The sequence below is a fragment of the Patella vulgata genome, chromosome 9 (assembly GCF_932274485.2).
Source record: "Patella vulgata chromosome 9, xgPatVulg1.2, whole genome shotgun sequence".
Lineage (NCBI taxonomy): Eukaryota > Metazoa > Mollusca > Gastropoda > Patellidae > Patella > Patella vulgata.
The window spans coordinates 11,222,574-11,242,819 of NC_065887.2; the positions used below are offsets into that span (position 1 = coordinate 11,222,574).

At 35.9% G+C, this 20,246-nt stretch overlaps 1 protein-coding gene across 1 annotated transcript; it reads right to left on the bottom strand.

Annotated features, from left to right (window-relative positions):
* Window positions 1-298: 298 nt before the first annotated feature.
* Window positions 299-19,711, bottom strand: LOC126831863 (tRNA (cytosine(72)-C(5))-methyltransferase NSUN6). Its single transcript, XM_050562515.1, has 11 exons — window positions 19,519-19,711; window positions 16,415-16,549; window positions 12,682-12,786; window positions 11,050-11,143; window positions 9,657-9,813; window positions 4,459-4,616; window positions 3,590-3,630; window positions 2,350-2,488; window positions 1,474-1,631; window positions 1,012-1,137; window positions 299-518 (listed from the first exon to the last, which is right to left on the bottom strand). The coding sequence occupies exons 1-11, from the start codon at window positions 19,606-19,608 to the stop codon at window positions 351-353; spliced, it is 1,371 nt and encodes a 456-aa protein (XP_050418472.1). The 5' UTR covers window positions 19,609-19,711; the 3' UTR covers window positions 299-350.
* Between the last annotated feature and the right edge of the window lie 535 nt (window positions 19,712-20,246).

A 20,246-nucleotide genomic window follows, 5' to 3' on the forward strand; every position in this document is an offset into this window, starting at 1 on the left:
TTATAAGTTGAAGAACAACATTCATGGGAACTGAGATAAAGGGAAGTAATTACTAGTCTTAGCCCAAATGGAGTCAGACTAGTAATTCCGATAATCTTAATAACCACAAAGAGCCTAATATGTCACAATCATCTGATAACAATATTGAAAGGGGTTGACCATTTTGATTTTTTGCTAGGCTTGGTCAAAGGAATATATAGGCAGTGATGTCATTTTAAAAAGAGATTCCCCCAAGCTCAAGTACATTGAAACAGTTGCTAGGAGTCTTTCAAGCAGATAGCACTATCTGCTATATATGAAGGCCTATACAGTATTTATTCAGGTTATTAGTTCACTAATATGAAAAAATATCATGTTTGTGATTTTATAAATTTAGCAATAAAGAATCCTATAGTATCGGTATCACAGGTTAGATTATCAGATTTTAAAGTACTTGGATCAAATCTCTGTAGTAATTTTAGTTGATCTTCTGAAAGATTGTTGCCACCTTTAATACCCTGGCCACCCACATGTGGTGTCTAAAATAAAATGATGACATTAAAGCACTGATAATATAATCAAGACATATTCATATTACAGTTAGAAAAAATATATATTGAGAGAGATATGGAGTTTAATGTCCATTCGACACCAAACTAGATCATTTTGGGACTAACATACGGTTCAATCTTATTTCAATAATTCGGTTGGACATAGGGATCTTTAGCTACGTGAGGAAACTGTGGAACCGGGGGAAAACCCACAAGGCTGTACAGGAAACCCTACTCCTTGTCACTCACAGTTAGAAATAAGAAACAAAAGACATTACCTAAAGGAGCTACATCTCTATTCTTTGGCAACTAGAAATGGACACAAATGGGTCGCAATGCATTTAATAATGTAATATGAATTCATATACTGATTGACCAATAAGTCGTATTTGCAATGTGGAAGACTGTGGATGATACTGAGATAGCGACTTGCCTCCTTTAATTGGTATAATAATAATAATTTACAAATATGAAAACTAACCTGTTTAATTAGGTTTAGTTGAGGAAAGTTTTCCAGGGTCCATTCTATTTGGGATTCATTCTCTTCTACTGGTACGGTACAAGTACTATAGACCAGTGTACCTCCAGGTTTTAATAACGCTACAGCCTAAAATATAAACATATTTTGTTCCAGATCCTGTATACAATATAGTCTATTATACATAACTCTACAACCTAAAATATAAACATAATATTTTGTTCTTGATACCTTATAATACTATAGACTAATATACATAACTTTACAAACTAGAAAATAACGTTTTGTTCCAGATAAGAATCCGGGTGAAAGATAAGGTACAGAATATAAATCTACTGAAATCATAATCTAATTGAAAAAACATGGGATTTCAAGCGAAAGGTAAAGTATGATTATAATACTGCCCGAGTTTCATAATGATCTGTTTCTTGATGAAATTCGATTTGGATACATTATAAAACTTACTGTTTTCATCAACTGTCTTTGATACCTGGGAAATGATTTTAAAACACTAGGTACCATGATGTTTTTTAAAGATGGCCTCTGACCTAATGCACTGCACGGTCCATCCAATAAAATACGATCAAATGTTTCACTAGGATAGGGTGGACTTCCTTCTCTCACTGTAAAAAGTCAAAATTGAACAGCTTTATGTATTGTTAACCAAATACAAATTATTCAATTTATTTATCTGATTTTTCCCATAAATTTATATTGAAAGTCAAGCAAAGGGTCATTAGGTCATGTTCAAGTTTATCAAACCAGACGATGTCTAATTTTTTTATAATAATAAAAGAAACTTCAATCAATTAAGTTTCTAGAGACAGTCAGACACTCTAGATCAGTGGTTCTCAACCTTTTTTTGCCAACGGCACACCTTGGAACACATGAAAAAATAGCGGTTCCCCATGGCTAAATATAATATGAAAAATAAAATAAAAACAAAATAAAAACATGGCAAGTCATAGATGGCATACAACCATAGACACAGACTAGTCATAGACACATAGAATGAGTCAAACTAAATAAAGAAAAAGCACAGCTATGAACTTCTTTAGTGAGAAATTTTCTTACTGTGCCGTTCAAATGACATTTCCCAGTTTCTGTGTATACCAATTTAAGTGCAAATCAAAGATGATGGGTGTTATTTTTTCACTGAATCTGACATGGACTGACCAATAAACCAGAATGATCAACAACCGACAGTTCAACGCTAAGACCACAAGTTACTCCAAATTTACAACCAAAATCATTGAAATTGCCACACTATTTCAAGAATGGAAAAGAACTGAATAGGGATAAGCTATTTCACTGAAGGACTTCCAATAGATCAAGACGAACCTGTGGATTTATCTGAACTGTGAGCATTTCTGGCGTCGTAATCATAACATTCTACAAGATGAGATAATCCCCAAGCCTCTATATTCTGTTTTAATTTATTTATTTTACCCCTAGCTTTATCTAAAGCAACCACTCTCCCCTGTAATAAGAAATAAATAACATCTATTGACAGGGAGAAATAATAACAAAGGGAGATTCTAATTGTAGATCAGTTGGGGAGGTTCGGGAATTTCTGGATTCCACACTGGCCGCTTTATATAAATGGGTATTTTGGAGGGGTAAAAGCTAAATTGGATCCAAATTTGGTTAAGGTTAGAATTCCCCAAAATACTCATTTATATAAAGCATCCATTGTGGACTACGGAAATTCCCAAACCCATCCCCCAACCGGTCTAAAATTAGCATCTTCCAAAAACAAAATATCAAGGATGACAAGATTAGTCCAACTAGTCCGACATCTAAACATTATTGAAATTTATGGAAGCTCAATGAACAAATCACTCACTGATTACTGCATTTCTCATCTTATCAGGTTTTTCAAAAGATTTTGTCTGGAATTCAATCGCTTGTTAGAAAATCCAATTAACTATTTACTAGCAAAAAAAATAACACTTAAAGGGGCATTATGTAAAGAGCTGGTCGTTCTCGCTATAATATTTCAAAAATAGATAATACAAAATGAATATACTGAAAATTTCCATATTTAAATTAAATCATCAAATGGCCGAACCATTTTAATCTACTGAAAATCGGAGCCTTCAGATGGCATCAACAGCTGATTATGGTGTTGTCATGTTAATAAATGTCAACCGGTAATTTATATAACATTTAAGGCCCAAAGAAAGAACTGCAATAGGCAGAATTAGCTCTTGAATATTGCCTGTTTAACTTCTTTGAATGGCATTTAGTAATTGGAACATAATCAAATAACACACTATTTCTGGATAACAATTGCTATGGTTTATTTCATCATGACATAAACCATAGTAATTGTTATCCATAAATAGTGTGTTATTCGCCTGTTTAACTTATTATATGAGTGGCAACTAACTTTGTAAATAAAGCAATAGACATTGTCAGGCTCAAATTCAGTCAATATCAGGTCTTTATCTAAATCTTACATAACGCATCTTTAACAATGAATACATTGATTGATGGCTGATAAACATGGGTAACAGAACAATATTTCAGATAATTAAGTGAGGGGATATGAAATATATATCTTGCCTCTTTTCTTTACCTTTCCACAAAGAAGAGCTGCTATATGTGTTGTCTTTCCACCTAAACGAATAAATGAAAAGAAATGAAACAGGGTTTAATAATGTCCTACTGTTCTGCTCTGACTGGGCTAATAAAGACAGGCATACACCATACCGTGTGCGATGAGGGGAATTTTTCTTAAACTGCGGCGCTGCGGCCTACCCTTACATAGAATTCCAACTGCCAAGGGTTCTTTTATGTCCACAATACATGTCAATATTAACCTAATAAAAAGATAATGTTATCTTAGCAGGCTTCAATATTTATTTATAAAATTTGAAAGAAAGATGAATATTGTTTTTGAAATAAAGGTAAGTTTTATCCTTTGGTCAATCTGATGATCTAATTTTCATGGCAAGAATACATCCTTATGCATAACTATATATTGAATTTATTCTTTAAAAAGTTACAGGGAGCCACAGTGGTTTACATCTGTAAATTTGATTTTAATAGTAAAATCTAAGCCATAAAGCTGTTAAAAATGATAACAGTTGATACGTGAATATCCCAAAAAAGACTCAAGCAATAATTAAACATAATAATTGACAATATCTGTAACAATTTAATTTGTTAAATATTCTTTTTTCTTGAATAAAATTTTTTAACCTAGGCATCTAAACATTTTCTTATAAAAATAATTTCTTGATAGCTTACACCAATATAGAAAGATAACTCATGTTTTCCTTTTGCGTTCATCACTTCCTTTTGTTGAAACCTTGTTTACGCATCTATCATAGCAATGATCTCTGTGTTAAAATTATCTTTGGAATGTGGTTAATCAGTTCTATCACATATGTGATGATGACTGACACCAATATTGTCCTTTAAGTTCCATATACATGTACTTACCAGGAGCAGCACACATGTCAAGAATTATCTCCCCTGGTTGTGGATCAAGAACATGTGTACATACAATAGAAGGTAAATTCTGAGCAAAAACTATATTTGGTAATATGTCTAAACATGGTGCTTCCATAACAGGCTGTGTCATCAATATACCAACACCACTGAAATTTAATATAATACTTACTGGACATAAAATATGAGAGAGAGAGAATGAAAAGAAATTGGGTTTGATGTCATACTGTTCTGCTCCGGCTGTGATAATGATGACCAACATAAACCATACAGTGTGCTATGAGGGAAACTGTTGCCCTGACAGTGGTGCTATGGCCTACTCTCATGTCAAATTCGACCTGCAAAGGCTGCAAAGGGTTATTTTAAGTGCATGGTAGACAAGGGACATCATCTTTTTAACCCATCCAGAAGACTATATTGTCCCTTGTCAGGTCCTTGAGAGAGAGAGAGAGAGAGAGAGAGAGGGAAAAGAGAGAGAAATAAGAGAGAGATGGAGTTTAACACTCACTCAACACAAACTAAGTCATTTCAGGAATAAAATAATGCTATAACTTTATATCAAGAAGACCACGCCATTTTGATGTTGTGTTCTTCAGGAACTCATGTTAAAAATTCTCCTGTTATTTTTTCCGGAAAAAGTTCAAAACCAAAAGTACTTGGTCATTTCGGGACTGACATATGATTTAATTTTACTTCAATAATCCACTTATGTGTAGGGGTCATTAGCAGTATGAGAAAACCAGAAAAACGCTGAAAAAAACCTGACGAAGTTGGACAGGAGACCCTATTTATTGTAGAATCGAAACCACGCCACCGTACAATGACAGACCTTATGTTCTAAAGCACCTTGTAGGTTACGTAAATTCACATCACCAGCAGTTTAGTGAAAGGGAGGTAATAGCAGTACTGTATATTTTGATCAATTTTTCGAAAATCACTTTCAACTAATTTCAAGTTCCAAGAAATAAGAGTTATACGCCCTTTAATAAATTCAGACTTGAGAGAAATCAATTTTTCAGTCTGTATATACGAGCGTATATGTTAAGAATATAAATGGTATAAATTGTAGTGAATTATCATATTAAAAGACCCATTGTATTACTAAATCTTTCTCTACTGACTTCAATCAATAATCCTGAGTATAGTTAATTGAGCTCTTTATGTTGAATCAAAGAGAAAGTCATAATAACTTTTGAATATTATATACATTAAAAATAGAATAAGGTACTTATTAGTAAGTAACTCATATAACGAAAGTACACTAATTGGGTGTGATTTGCATTTTTCAAAAAAAATACAATATCAAAATTTCTCACGGCTTTAAGATACATTATTGTAAGATTTAGATAAAGAGCTGGCTGTTCTTGCTATAATAGTTCAAAAATAGATAATGTAAAATTAATATTTCATTCAAATTACTGTATACTGAGCCAAGTAATCACTGTATGGAGGTTTAACAAGATGTTTGCTTTATTATTGTAACCAAAGTGCTGCTCCATTTTTAAATTTAATATTAAATAGCCGAACTGTTCTGATCTACTTTAATTCGAAGCCATCCGATGGCATCAAGAGTTGATTATTGTCTTGTCATGTTAATAAGCAAATTTAGCAGATTTAGCTCTTGAATATAATAAGTACTCAGATTGATTAGGTAAAATTTAATTAAGAAATAATAAAGATGGCGGTGCTTGTCATATGGTAATATCATGACATCATCCGACAATAAAAAGACTTGTAACTGGCAATTACTGTAGATTGCAGAATAGCAGAAAGTTCAACTTCAAAGAAATTTAGACCGGTGTTGTTGATAAATTCTCTCAAGAAAAAAAAGTGAGAAACACCAACATAATAGCCTCTACAAACGTTTTGCGCATGCTCTGCACAGCAATAATCTGCATTCAATGTTGTGCATTCAATTCTGTTGCCAGACACATATGGACCTTCAGGCGAATTTTGACACAAATTTCACTAGAATTTGTGTGACATACACAACTGCATCGTAAGTACTAATTCAGTTTACTGAAAATTCTTGTTAATTCATGGAGTTTCTCACAATTTTGTTTCTCGAACTAGTCGAGAGCTGTCGCATGCCAGTGAAATACTAGTTTTAGAAATAACTCTAACAATGTAGCAATAATAGTGCTCCTTTTCCTGGACAAAAAAAGTGGAGGCCTATAGAAATAAAAGTTTAATTTCTAAGCAAATATAAGATAACACAGGCTGTCCAATTTCCTAAGTATATTCACCAAGTCAAGAATCAATATACTTATAATATTTACTAAACTCATATTACACTGGTAGCATGCTGGGTTAGTGACTGAACTAATTAAAGGGACAAGAAGCCAGACTAATAGATAAATATAGAGTTTTAAAGCCAGACTTAAAGATGAATATAGAGCAAAGAGAGAGAGAGAGAGAGAGAGAGAGAGATGGGGTTTAAGGTCCACTCAACACAAACTAGGCCATTTCGGGACTAACGCATGGTTCAATTTTATTTCAATAATTCGCTTGCGCATAGGTGTCTTTAGCAGTGGGAGGAAACCAGAGTAACTGGAGAAAACCCACGAGGTTGGACAGGCAACCCTACTCCCGGGGATTTGGAACCACGCCAGTTGACTCAATGGCAGACCTTATGATACAGCACACACGTGCCATCCATTCGGCCATCCAATAATAATAATAATTGATTGATATAGCGCGAAACAATTCAACTCAACGAGCTGCTCTCGGGCGCTTTACATAAGTACAACTAATATAAAATAACAACAATCACAACACATTAATCCATAAAATAAAAGACATAAACCCCCCAATATAGAGCAGACTAAAGGTTAAATATGTAGTTTTAAAGTCAGACTAAAGGTTAAATATAGAATATATGGGAGATTCGATAATGAGTTGGCAATTTTCACTATAATAATTAAAAATTAGATAACGTAAAGGCAATTTGCTGAAAATTTCATTCAAATTGATCCACTATGAACCGAGAACTAAGCGAATGAAATTTCTGTCTTGCCTCGGTCATCATTACTTAAGTCAGTACGATAAACAGCATAGTCTCGATTATCCATTTAATCGAGAAGGAAAGTTATGCAGTAAATCGGCTCACAATCCACTTAAGATCGCAGGCTAGCGATGCCATCTAGAGTTGATTATGGTCTGGATAACTTTATTACTGTCTAATTAATAATTTAGATAACATTTCAGGCCTAAAGAAAGACCTGCAATAGACAGATTTAGCTCTTGCATAATGTATGTTTAAACCAAAAAAACCTAATATACTATTCAAAAAAAGTAGGGGATATTTGATTTTTAAGTGTTATTAAAGTCACCTAATGAAACTGACGAAGAAACAAATGACAAAATGAAATGAAGTTCACATTCATCGATTTATTCCAAATGATCGTTAGACTAAGTAAGGCACAGACTGACCATTATAAGGGTAAAATGATACCCGGGGTCAAACAGCAAAGTTACCACAGCATCACAACCAAGTCAGTAACGGGTAAATCCTCCTCTGTTTGCCAAACAAGCATTGATCCGACGTGGCATACTCCTAATGAGACGTCTAAAGTCATTTTGGTCCAGATTGTCCCATTCCTGTTGCAACGCAGCAGCAAGTTCTTGGACATTGGCAGGACGTTGTTGACGCTGACGTAACCTCTGTCCAAGCATGTCCCAGACATGCTCGATGGGGGAGAGGTCGGGACTCAGTGCTGGCCAAGGTAATGTGGTGATGTTCTGTTGTTGGAGGTAACCTGTAACGATCCTGGCCCTGTGACATCTTGCGTTGTCATCCTGGAAGATGAAACGGCGGCCATGACGTCGTGCGAACGGCACAACATGGACTGCCAAGATGTTGTCCCGGTAGTACTGGCCTGTAACACGCCCTGCAACAACATGTAAAGCCGTTCTTCCAGCAACAGTGATGCCTCCCCACACCATAACAGAACCACCCCCAAATCGATCATGTCTGATGACGTTAACGTCTTGGAAGCGCTCGTTTCGACGACGCCACACCCTCCTACGTCTGTCCAAAAAATCAACAGTGAACCTTGACTCATCTGAAAACATCACATTGCTCCAGCGTCGATTATCCCAGTGTTGACGATCCCTACACCAACGACGTCTTGCCTGAATGTGATGATCTCTCAAACAAGGGATCACGCGAGGACGTCGGGCGCGAAGGTGACCCCTATGCAGTCGATTCCGAATCGTCTGGCCACTCACTCTCACACCAGTGTCTGTTTGAAGACGAGCACTGATCTGATTTGCTGTGATGACACGATTTCTCAAGGCCAAGGTACGGATAAATCGATCCTGGGCTTGAGTTGTCGCCCTTGGTCGACCTGAGCGTGGTCTGTCCTGTACAGATTGTGTATCACGGTATCTGGACCATAGCCTGCTTATGACAGACTGAGAAACATTCATCGTCCGCGCCACAATCGCCTGTGTTGTGCCGATCTGTAGCATGCCAAGGGCACGTAACCTTTCATTTTGGGTAAGCCGACGCATATCAAAATTTGTTTTCTGGTCACTTAAACAATTAAACTGATGTTTCCACCCTGGAATTCAATGCCACAATGACTGTAACATTCAAAGTCAGAGTCGTGCAAATCTTGGGTTGGACCCCCATGATGATCCCAAGCATCACCTGCATTCCATGCGGTAGCTATTGGTGCGTTTGGGCGTCACAAGTAACTGGAAATGTTTCTTCTGTTAGGTTCTATAGTGACTTTTTTCGTAGTCATTTGCATATTTTAGTATTATGCCCCCAAAATCAAATATCCCCTACTTTTTTTGAATAGTATATATAGTTTTAAAGCCTAAAAATGCAAGACCATGTGTGCGTATAAAAATATAGAGTTTTAGAGTGCCAAAAGGCAAGAATAAAGCTTAATTATAGTGTTTAGAATGCCAGAATCAAGGTTAAATATAAAATATTGAGTGTTAGAGTGCCAAAATGCCAGAATAAAGGTTAAATATAAAATATAGAGTTATAGAACCATAAAAAAAATCAGAATAAAAGTAAAATTTAATCCCCAAAAATACAAGATTAGGACAACACACAATCAAAAATTTTTATTTGAAAACATTTCTGTCCACAAATTATTCAAATCAATCCAGGGCAACTAAAGTTATTACGGTGATTTAATAATACATTACAGTTTTATCCTATAAATTCTTACCTTATTTTCTCTTCAGAACAGAAATATTCATCCCGACCAATTTGAGCAACACCATTACCCACAAACATCTTATTTTTGGAGTATTTCTGTGTGGCCCCTCTACGACATAACCCTTCCATATCACAATACACTGCTACTATATCTCCCTTCATCATACCTTCAGGTGAATTGTTTATATCAATATAAATAGTAAATACATTATATCCTGAGATACAATGATAATGCACAGCTTTTATAAATTAATGATTGTTAATCTTGTTTGAAAGATACATACACATTAATCTTGTAATTCTGATCACAACGATAGCATGTCAGAAGAATGTTTTCAAGATCATATTCAATTCTCTCACACACAAAAGATTGAATGTGAATGTTGAAAATTACATATTTATGGTTTAAACGTGGAGCACATAGTGTGGCAATTAAAACGTTAAAGTCTGTCCAAAGATATGTGAAAGTTGCCACCTGAACACGGAGACCACACCATTGCATTAATTCAGAGCCTTAACCAAGTTTGGTTGCCACCACATTAAAATCCTGAGACTGATTGGGTCCACTAGAGATTGGCCAACGCCAGTGGCCAATGCCTGGACAGCAATGGCTGACGGCTTCCCGTACTGACTCAATTGTGACTCAATGCAAATAGCCACAGAGAGAGAGAGAGAGAAATGGGGTTTAACATTCACTCGACACAAACTAGGTCATTTTGGGACTAATATATGGTTTAATTTTATTTCAATAATTCGCTTGCACGTAGGGGTCTTTAGCTGTGGGAAGAAACCAGAGGACCCAGAGAAAACCCACGAGGTTGGACAGGCGACCCTACTCCTTGTCATGTACAACCGGGGATTCAAAACCACGCTAGTTGACTCAATGACAGGCCTTATGATACAGCATGCACATGCTAAATAGCCACAGACTTTTGATTCTAAGCCCCTGTGCATGTGATGCATTGACTGCGTTAGCTACATGAAAACGTGCCCAAGCTGTCAATGCTGGTGATAACGCTTTCTTTCAGTATTTTCTATAAGTTGTAAAGTTTGTTAAAAGAAATGAAATGATATGGAGTTTAATGTTCCACTTTTCTGCACCAACTGGGCTAATGAAGACGGGCTATGACAGAAAGTTTGCGTGGACAGTGGCGCTACGGCCTATCGAATTCCAACTGTCAAGGGTTCTTTTACGTGCACACCACTGTTCTTGCCAGGTCCTTTGTCCTGCCCCACTGACATGATAAAACCACGCTGGAAAGTCCATTGGGGAACTTTCTCAACCAACACTGGGATTGAATCCCGGACCAACTATCTTGTGAGCTAGTGCCTTACATACTGAGCCATTGCAACTCCCTTCTTAAAGGAGGTTTTTGTGGATGTCATGAATTACATATACCTACTTGATGCAGCTCCCATTATGCCTTGTGCAAACACATCTGCGCCTCGTAATACAGCCATTCCACACATTAAATCTACTATTACTTCTTTTTCAGCCTGGAAACGGAAGACAGATATTTTCTTGTTTAAAATAAAAAGTCCTACTTTTTTTTAGCCAAATGGATGAATGAAGACAGAGCTTACCATGAAGGATAAGCCCATATTTTTAAAATGATGGTAAACAAACAGGGACAATCAATGGGGCTCATCCTCTCAGTTTCCTAATGTTTCACATATAATTCATAAAATAGAGGTAACTATGGAATGGAAGGTCATAAAATGCTAAATATTGATAGTCATTGTCCTCTTTTGACCCTAATGTTTAAAAAAAAAATTGGATAAAAACTATAGCCTCCATAACATTCACAAGGTATTGGAAAAAGGGGCATGACTCCTGAATGAAAGTCCTGATGTGCACAAAATTCAAATTCATCCTAGATCAGTAACATATCTGTTAAGCTTCATCTAAATGGGACAACAATTGTGGGCTCTAGAGGGTCTGCAAACTTGTACATATTTCACATTTTACCTAACACTTTTAAGCTTCATCAAAATGTATTTTCTGATTTGCCACCATTGGCGTCTTCTAGTCATGTGGGTGGGGGATAGGGAGGGGCCTTATACATCGAATAGTCTAGGACCTGTCTTCATCTAAATTCTGCCCTGATTAACCCTAAGATATAGAAAGCAGGCATGGTGATACTGAGTTGTTTTTTTTCTCAAAAAATCACAAATTTTGTTGTGCAGAGTAGATAGCTATCAGAAGACAAATATTGAGTAAACTTGTCACTGTGAACAGTGCTTATTTGGAAATGAAATGGGGTTTAACATCCTACTGTTCTGCTCCGAACTGGGCTAATGAAGACGGGCATACGCCATACAGTGTGCTATGAGGGAAATTTTGCCCGGAAAGCGGCACTACGGCCTACTCTTATATCGAATTCCAACTGTCAAGAAATCTTTTAAGTGCACGCCAATGTGTATACAGGACCTCGTTTTTCCGTCCCATCCGAATGACTAGACAGCTGTCCTTGTCAGGCCCTCCGCCCTGCATCACTGACAAGGGGGAACCATGCCGGATAATCAGGATGAACTTTCTCGGCCAATGCAGGGATCGAACACCCGACCTCCAGCTAATGAGCCAGCGTCTTATCCACTTAGCCACCGTGACCCCCCGCTTATTTGGAAGATCATAATCAGCCCTTCACATTTCAGGTGGGCTTTCGGTCTAGCTCCTCACAACTCACCTCGACTTTCCTTCACAGGAGTTATTAAAAAACTCCTCCAAATTAGCTAAATCGCTCTCCTAAATATTCAGTTTTTATTTTTAAACTACATATGTTCAAGCTATTAGTTTCCATGATGATAATTCTGACAATACCATACTGACCAAACATACTGACCAAATATTAAACAAGACTAAAACATAAATGCAATTTGGCAGTTTTTTTACAGGATCTTTTTTCTCAATTTTGAAATTGGCAGGAGATTTTTCTGGTTCCTGAACAATTTTAAAATGTGAAGGACTGCATAATGTAGACAATACATGTACATGCATTGGTGGGATATGCTTACATACAATGTCTAATACTTACTGGAATAAGATTCGTCTTTGGTCCTCTATTCTGTATCACTAGACAATCTTTTAAAGCAGGATGGCGCCATATATCAAACATGTCCATTCCTCTCGACACACATTGCTTTGAATAACAAATAACAAAGATGGGTTGCCACACAATGAAACATACCCCCACAGCTGCTAAGTCGTCCGAGGAGTCAACAAGAGTTGTCGCATATTTAAAGCAGGATGGCGCCATATATCAAACATGTCCATACCTCTCAACACACATTGCTTCGAATAACAAAAAGTGTAATCCAAGACCAAAGGTCAAACAAATTCAATTTTTACATCTTTATTTCTTAGGAAGCCACTCAAGTCTAAGAGCGATATTTTGTTTAAAAATTTTAAAATTCCACTGTAGTCCAAAGTGCCCAGAAGGACATGTCTATGTACATGTTAACTGGACAAGTTATGTTGTAAGAGATCATTGCCATTACCAGGTCACACGGCTGACGTAATGCTAATAGAATGTAATCATTACATTTTTTAAGCAGTGGCCATGTTATGAGTATTGGAAGATTTCAAAAGTAATGAGTAATGGAAATAATTATATTCAAAATCAAGTAATGGTCAAGTACATTTGAATTACATTTTATGGCACATATAAATATTTCCAATATGACAAGCCTCAAATTTTATAGCAGTAAAGAAGTAAATTATGTGTATCTGACACACATCTAAGTCAAAGAAATTATTTTAGAACAAGATTTAAATCAGTTTTAACAAATTATAATAAGAATAAGAATACATTAAACTCATATCTAGAGCTAAAAAATATTTTAGACAAGCTATTTAGGCCCTTCCTATAAACTTATTTGTATATAATTATATCTATTATCCTATTGTTATCTACAGGTACCCTGTGAAATCTGCGGTAGCATGTCATTTCGGTCCCGCGTCAGTTCGGACTCAACACAAATGTCGTTTCGGACTCAGTTTGACGACCTTTTGGATTTACTTGGTGACTTTTCTGACTCGGTATGGCTACTTTTCTGACTCGGACTGGCGACGTTTCGGACTCAATAACGGACTCAATAAAAGCTGAAAAATTCTATGTATGTATTTGTAATAACTGTTTATTCTTTCGTTTTAGATGGGACCGAAGACAGACCATTCACAATAATAAAGAAATTAAACATTGTTAGTTGTGTTTTATTTATCCCATACAGACCTTACGCACTGTCGTTTCAGATGAGGCCGAAGACAGACCATTCACAACAATAAAGAAATTAAACATTGTTAGTTATGTTTTATTTATCCCATACAGACCTTACGCACTTGAACTTTTATTTGTTTCGTTTTAGGTGAGGTCGAAGACAGACCATTCAAAATATTAAAGAAATTAAACATTGTTAGTTGTGTTTTATTTATCCCATACAGACCTTACGCACTTGAACTTTTTTTTGTTTCGTTTTAGGTGAGGTCGAGGAGAAAACCATTCAAAATATTAAAGAAATTAAACATTGTTAGTTGTGTTTTATTTATCCCATACAGACCTTACGCACTTGAACTTTTATTTGTTTCGTTTTAGGGGAGGCTGAAAAAAGACCATTCAAAATAATAAAGAAATTAAACATTGTTAGTTGTGTTTTATTTATCCCATACAGACCTTGATCTTGAAGTAAAACCAATATTACTGTATTTAACTTTTTTTTTTTTTTTTTTTTAATAGCTTTATTTATTTACAAATATACATGTATACAAAATTATAATAGGTACAATTAACAATATGCATGGACAAACATATAATACATTTTATATTTGTTTATAGATTTTTATATGTAGCTATTTTTTTCCCAAAGGTTTATATACAAATCAAACAGATATACAACTGTGCATTATCTATTATCAGGTATATGATAATATAGTGAAACTAAGCCGAGATTATTTAATCTCTATTTAATTGATTGGCGATTGTTGTATTTAATCTGAGTAAGTTTAGATTATTGACGATAATTGATCAATTGATCCGCGATTCTTAAAGCCGTTAAGAAACGGTTGAGAAATAAAACACCGCTACCTTCCTTTTGTTGATTGAGTCAACGCCAGGGGTCCGGTATCATTTTATTTACTTAATTGACGTGAGTTATTTTCAGAGGCAGAAAAGATACCCCTCAACATTACCATGATGTCGGAGGGCTCGATGAGCCGGCTTCAGAGAAGCCGGTATTGGCATATAGAGGGCCAACTATTTCAACTATGGGATGAATATAACCACCAAGATATTAGTACGAGTAGGCTATTAAAAAAAAAAAGCCATTTGTACGGCCCACCTGCCCAATAAAGAAAAGTGAAAAAATAATTAAAATAATTGGAAAACTAAAAAAAAATGAAACTGATAAAATAAATGTATGTTTTATAAAATAAATGAATACCCGACTGAAGCTATTATTTCATCAAATAAATATGCCTGTTGTTATAAATCGCTGTATGCTATGTTAATGTAAGAATTTAAATGTATGTCTTAAATAACGGAGACCGAAACGTCACCTACCCTAGTCCGAAACGTCATCTACCAAAGTCCGAAACGTCACCTACCCGAGTCCGAAATGTCGAGGACATATTTTTTGGAGTCCGAAATGACGCAGGACAGAAATGACATGTAATCAAATCTGCGTTCTCCTTAAAAAATATGTATTAAAGGGTATATCATAAATATAACCCTTGGGGCTTGAGTGGCATTAAGTACAATAAAAAACACAATATAATTTATATGGAAAACAATGACTTGTTGGTACATGTACAAGATGGCTTCTGTAACATAGTCTGACTCTAAAATATGAAATGAAATAAAATGGGGTTTAACGTCCTACTGTTCTGCTCCGAACTGGGCTAATGAAGACGGGCATACGCCATACAGAATTCCAATTGTCAAGGGATCTGTTACATGTACGCCAATGTGTACACAGGACCTCGGTTTTTCTCCCATCCGAACCACTAGACAGCTGTCCTTGTCAGGCCCTCCATCTTGCATCACTGACAAGGGGAAACCACGCCAGAAAATCTGGACAAACTTTCTTAGCCAATGCAGGGATCGAACACCCGACCTCCAGGCTACCGAGCCAGCATCTTACCTACTTAGCCACCGTGACCCCTCCAAAATATGATACAGAGTTACACTTAAACTCAAGTGCATGGGAGTAGTACCATATATCCACAGCAGCTAAGTCGTCCGAGAAGTCCACAAGGGTGGACACATATTTTTTTTTCATTTTGTCATTAATAAAAAGCCTTCACAAGACACTAAAAACAGATTACATGTAACAAGCTATTAAGTAATTATACGATATCATTAGAATTTGACTTTGAATCTGTTTAGTGTTTTAACATGTAATATCATTAATTTAAAGCTTCAACTTAACCAAAATCACATGAAAATCAATAGGATTCTCCGTCTCAAGACCTTAAACATTGTGTATAAAGTCATTCCAATGATAAATGTGGTCTCTAGAGCGACAACAAGATTTTAAAAAGTAATCAAGAGCTATAACCACTTACAGTAAAAGGAAATCATTGAAAATCAATAGGCTTCGTTGTGTAGTGACCTTATAGATTTTGTCAATCAGATATTAACATTAGCCTCTTAAGACTGACAGACAGGGATTACGACAATATACAACCACATTTCTACATGTCTGTTGCGATATAAAAATGAAGCTAGTTTTCTCTCCATTGCGGAAATTACTAAAACTGAATTAGTTCCATACCTGTTTAAGAGTTATCTCCACCTGTTGTAATATGTCATCTATAGAACTACTATAGGTATTCACCCTTAATGTGGTAAAAGATGGTGGTATTCCTAGCCACTTCATCAAATTTTCAACTCTTTCAGCATTACTACACTGAAAAAAAAAAAACGAAACAAATACATTAGCCAAATCTTGGGAGTTAACAATTCTGTTTGGGTTGTACATATACCAGAGACACATACATGTGAAGTAAGTTCAACTGCCACCAATGTTCTTTCCCCCCACCCAAAAATAGCTTTATTATTTTGTCTGAGAAATGTCCAAACAGTCCAAAAAGGTTGTTGCATATTTATTCATTTTGTAGGTAATATGAGCTTTTCCAGGACAACAAAACTGGCCAAGAGCAGCAACCAATGAAGTAAATATCAGAAATAATTAAAATATGATAGATAGGCTTTTAGTTCTTCCTAGTAGTAACAATCATTATACAAAACATGTACCGGTGCAGGAAGGAGGGCTGTCTAGTCGTTTGGATGGGACGAAAAAAACAAGGTCCAACGTATACGTTGCCGTACATGTAAAAGATCCCTTGGGATTCAATATAAGAGTAGGCCGTAGTGCCGGTGCACGGGCAAAATTTCCCTCATAGCACACTGTATGGCATATGCCCGTCTTCCATAGCTCAGTCGGAGCAGAACAGTAGGATGTTAAATCCCATTTCATTTCATTTTCATAACATATACCAGTAATCAGATCTTAACTTAATTGTTCTTTTTTTTTTAGGCTATATGAATTGTATTAATTGCAATAACTTTTCAGGAGTGGACTGATTTTATGATTTTAAAGATACATTCCCACGAAATTATTTATTGGGTAGTTATTGGTATGGCATTTGTGGTATACATTGTACATGTATATGGAAAAAAGCAACACTCAATCTCACTAGAAAATACTGGATTCCCTGAATAACACATATGGGGTGCTTACATGACAAAAATGTAAGGGTGTCACTAACCGTAAAGTAAGGAGTGCTTCGTATGTGTTTATATCATATTTAACAGTTGTGAGAACATCAAGAGACTTAAACATCCAGTAGACTCTGTGATTAAACAGACGAAAAGAAAAAGCTGACGGAGGATAATCTAAGAATTTTAGGCTTCTGAAACTTATGGTAAATGGACAGAGACTGACGACAAATACAAGCTTAAAAAGGATTCTCCCTCAATCAAATCATGCGCCTAACAAGTTGAGTTAAAAAGCATCTTGCGGCATGGGGTAGTTTTTGTCTTCAGATTAAAATGTCTTCAGAGCAAACTTTTGATAGATAAATTAGCACCGGTATGAATATGTTTCTTTTTTTAAAGACATATTTTATTCACTATAAATGAATGGGAAATTAGGGAACAGGCAAAATGCCTATGTCAGACCCCTTCAAATATTATATCATTAAATCATACAGTTTGTTGGAGGGATGTCATCCCTAAAGAATGTAGTTAATTAATATTGCCTCCCTCTGTGGCATAGTGGTCAAAGGTGCAGTGCTTCAAGCTCTAGCAGTCGTGGTTATGATCCCTGGTGTGAGTGTACATGTATGTGGCTTGGAGATAACTTCTCAACTTCGTGGGTTTACTCTGGCCCTCAGTTCACAAAGAATTCTCAGACTTAAGTTAAGAATTTACTCAACTTTCAATCACTGTTTATGAGAAATGTCTTTGATCCAGAAACACAAAACTTTGCATATAGTTTCTTATTGATGTATTTGATACATTAAATCAACAAAAGTTTTATACAGGACTATATTTTAATTGAAATAAGACAAACAATTTTGAGTAAATTCTTAACTTAAATTAGCTAAGTCTTTAACTCAATATCATCCAAAATCTTTGACATTGAAAACACGATTTATTTGTCGGTTTTAATCAACATTGACGTTGTGACCTTGCCGGGAAAAGATGGGCTTCTGGTATCCAATATTTAAGACAAAATAAACATTTTACCATTGGTACACGAATCGTGTACCATAATGCGTTTCAGCGCTATTTGTAATAAGGGACTCAAAAAACGAGGCTAGGCATATTCCACAAGTCATGTCAAACGGTGACGCTATATTCTTATCTGGAGAGCATGCCCAATAAATACTATCGGCGTAGACTGGAATAACCAGAGAATACTGGCGTATTTCGCCGAACCTAACTGATTAGAAATTACAGTAAAAACAGAAACAATTGAATGTAAATCAATTTATATACATTCATATTACATTACATTATTTGTGTCAATTTCTAGGTCCCAAATATTAGCAACTTAGCTCCTTTAAGTCTGAGAATGCTTTGTAAACTCAGGGCCTGGTTTCCTTACTCAGGAAAGACCCCTGCGCATGCACTTAGATAATAATAATACGTTTGAATTGGTTTGCATCACGAAACTTGCGCTTGCGCGAAAAACGTATTTAGTTGATGTTTTTGAATCGCAAAATTCTACTTGAAAATTGTGCAGAATTAGTATAAATTTGTGACAGATGTGAAAAGAAATGATTCCTTTTGGCGAATAAGGAAGAATCATGGTGAAAAAAATGGACGGTAATTATAAGTATTCGAAAATAGCCTTAAAACAGAGATGAGGAGGGAAGAGTGGTATTTTCATAATGCAGCTTAATAGGGATGAACGGAAACGGCGAGAGGACATGGTCCGGATGACGAGACACCGTTTAGTTCCGAAAGGAACTACTGTCAGAGGAGTTCAAGAATTATTTACTGAGATGATTTTCAGGAGTTCCAGAATTAGGCCTACTGAGTACTGCACGTAGTAGGGGGGTTGGATGTGCGCGCTGTATCATATTAAGGTCTGTCATTGAGTAAACTGGCGTTGTTTCGAGTCCCCGGTTGTAAGTGACAAGGAGTAGGGTCGCCTGTCCAACCTCGTGGGTTTTCTCCGGGTGCTCCGCGGTATCCTCCCACCTCTAAAGACCACTACGAGCAAGCGAATTATTGAAATAAAATTAAACCATATGTTAGTCCCGAAATGACCTAGTTTTTGTCGAGTGGACGTTAAACCCCATTTCTTTCTCTCTCACTTAGTGTCAATAGTTACAAACGATTTGGAGGTGTTCCTGAATTACTTACAAATGATTTAGCAATCAATTCTTTCGTCTGCTGATTCATGCATAAAGCAGGCAGGGCCATCTTCAATGAAGATATCGTTTGACCAAACATTCGACTAAATAATGCTAAGAATAAAACATGGAGGTAGAATACTCCTAGGAATAAAAACAGTAATGTTTGTTTACAACCGGCACGTGTTTACAAAATATGATTGTTCCGGAAGTTACAAATACAATCGGAACTCTTCGGTCATAACACCCGCTTAGCCAACAAGGAATGCATACAGTTTCTAGTAGGAAAGTCGTGTATTATTTTCGGTCATTTATTGGATTTCATAATATTTAATACGGTTTAAAATAAAATAATTGCAATACAACGTAATTTAAAATATATTCGAATCGCATTCTAACCTGAGCTTTTTTTTTCTTTTTTGCATTCAAGGTTTTATATGGCGCATGATCGGGGTTTGAATTTTAAATACAGAACAACAATGGAATTTATTTCTATGAAACACGACATAACACAAGATAATCAACTCTTTCGCACATGGGGATTCGTGGTTTATTACGGATTAAATTATTAGGTAAATAAGCACTAGCGCTTGTCACATTTTAAAATACATTTTCTATCATTTAAATCATTTTCTATAGACGGGTTTCTAGCTTTCTCACTTGTTGTAAATTCTGGATGCACACCATTATGCATAAACTTCTCTTTTTTCCAGATCAAGGTGGTGCTGGCTTATTGTG

Excerpts from the sequence above, each read along its gene's own strand:
- LOC126831863 (XM_050562515.1), bottom strand. The coding sequence starts at position 19,608 with ATGTTTGGTCAAACGATATCTTCATTGAAGATGGCCCTGCCTGCTTTA. Across the intron at positions 16,550-19,518 it reads AATTGATTGCTAAATCATTT|TGTAGTAATGCTGAAAGAGT; the intron begins GTAAGTAATTCA and ends TTTTTTTTTCAG. Across the intron at positions 11,144-12,681 it reads CAAAGACGAATCTTATTCCA|GCTGAAAAAGAAGTAATAGT; the intron begins GTAAGTATTAGA and ends TTCCGTTTCCAG.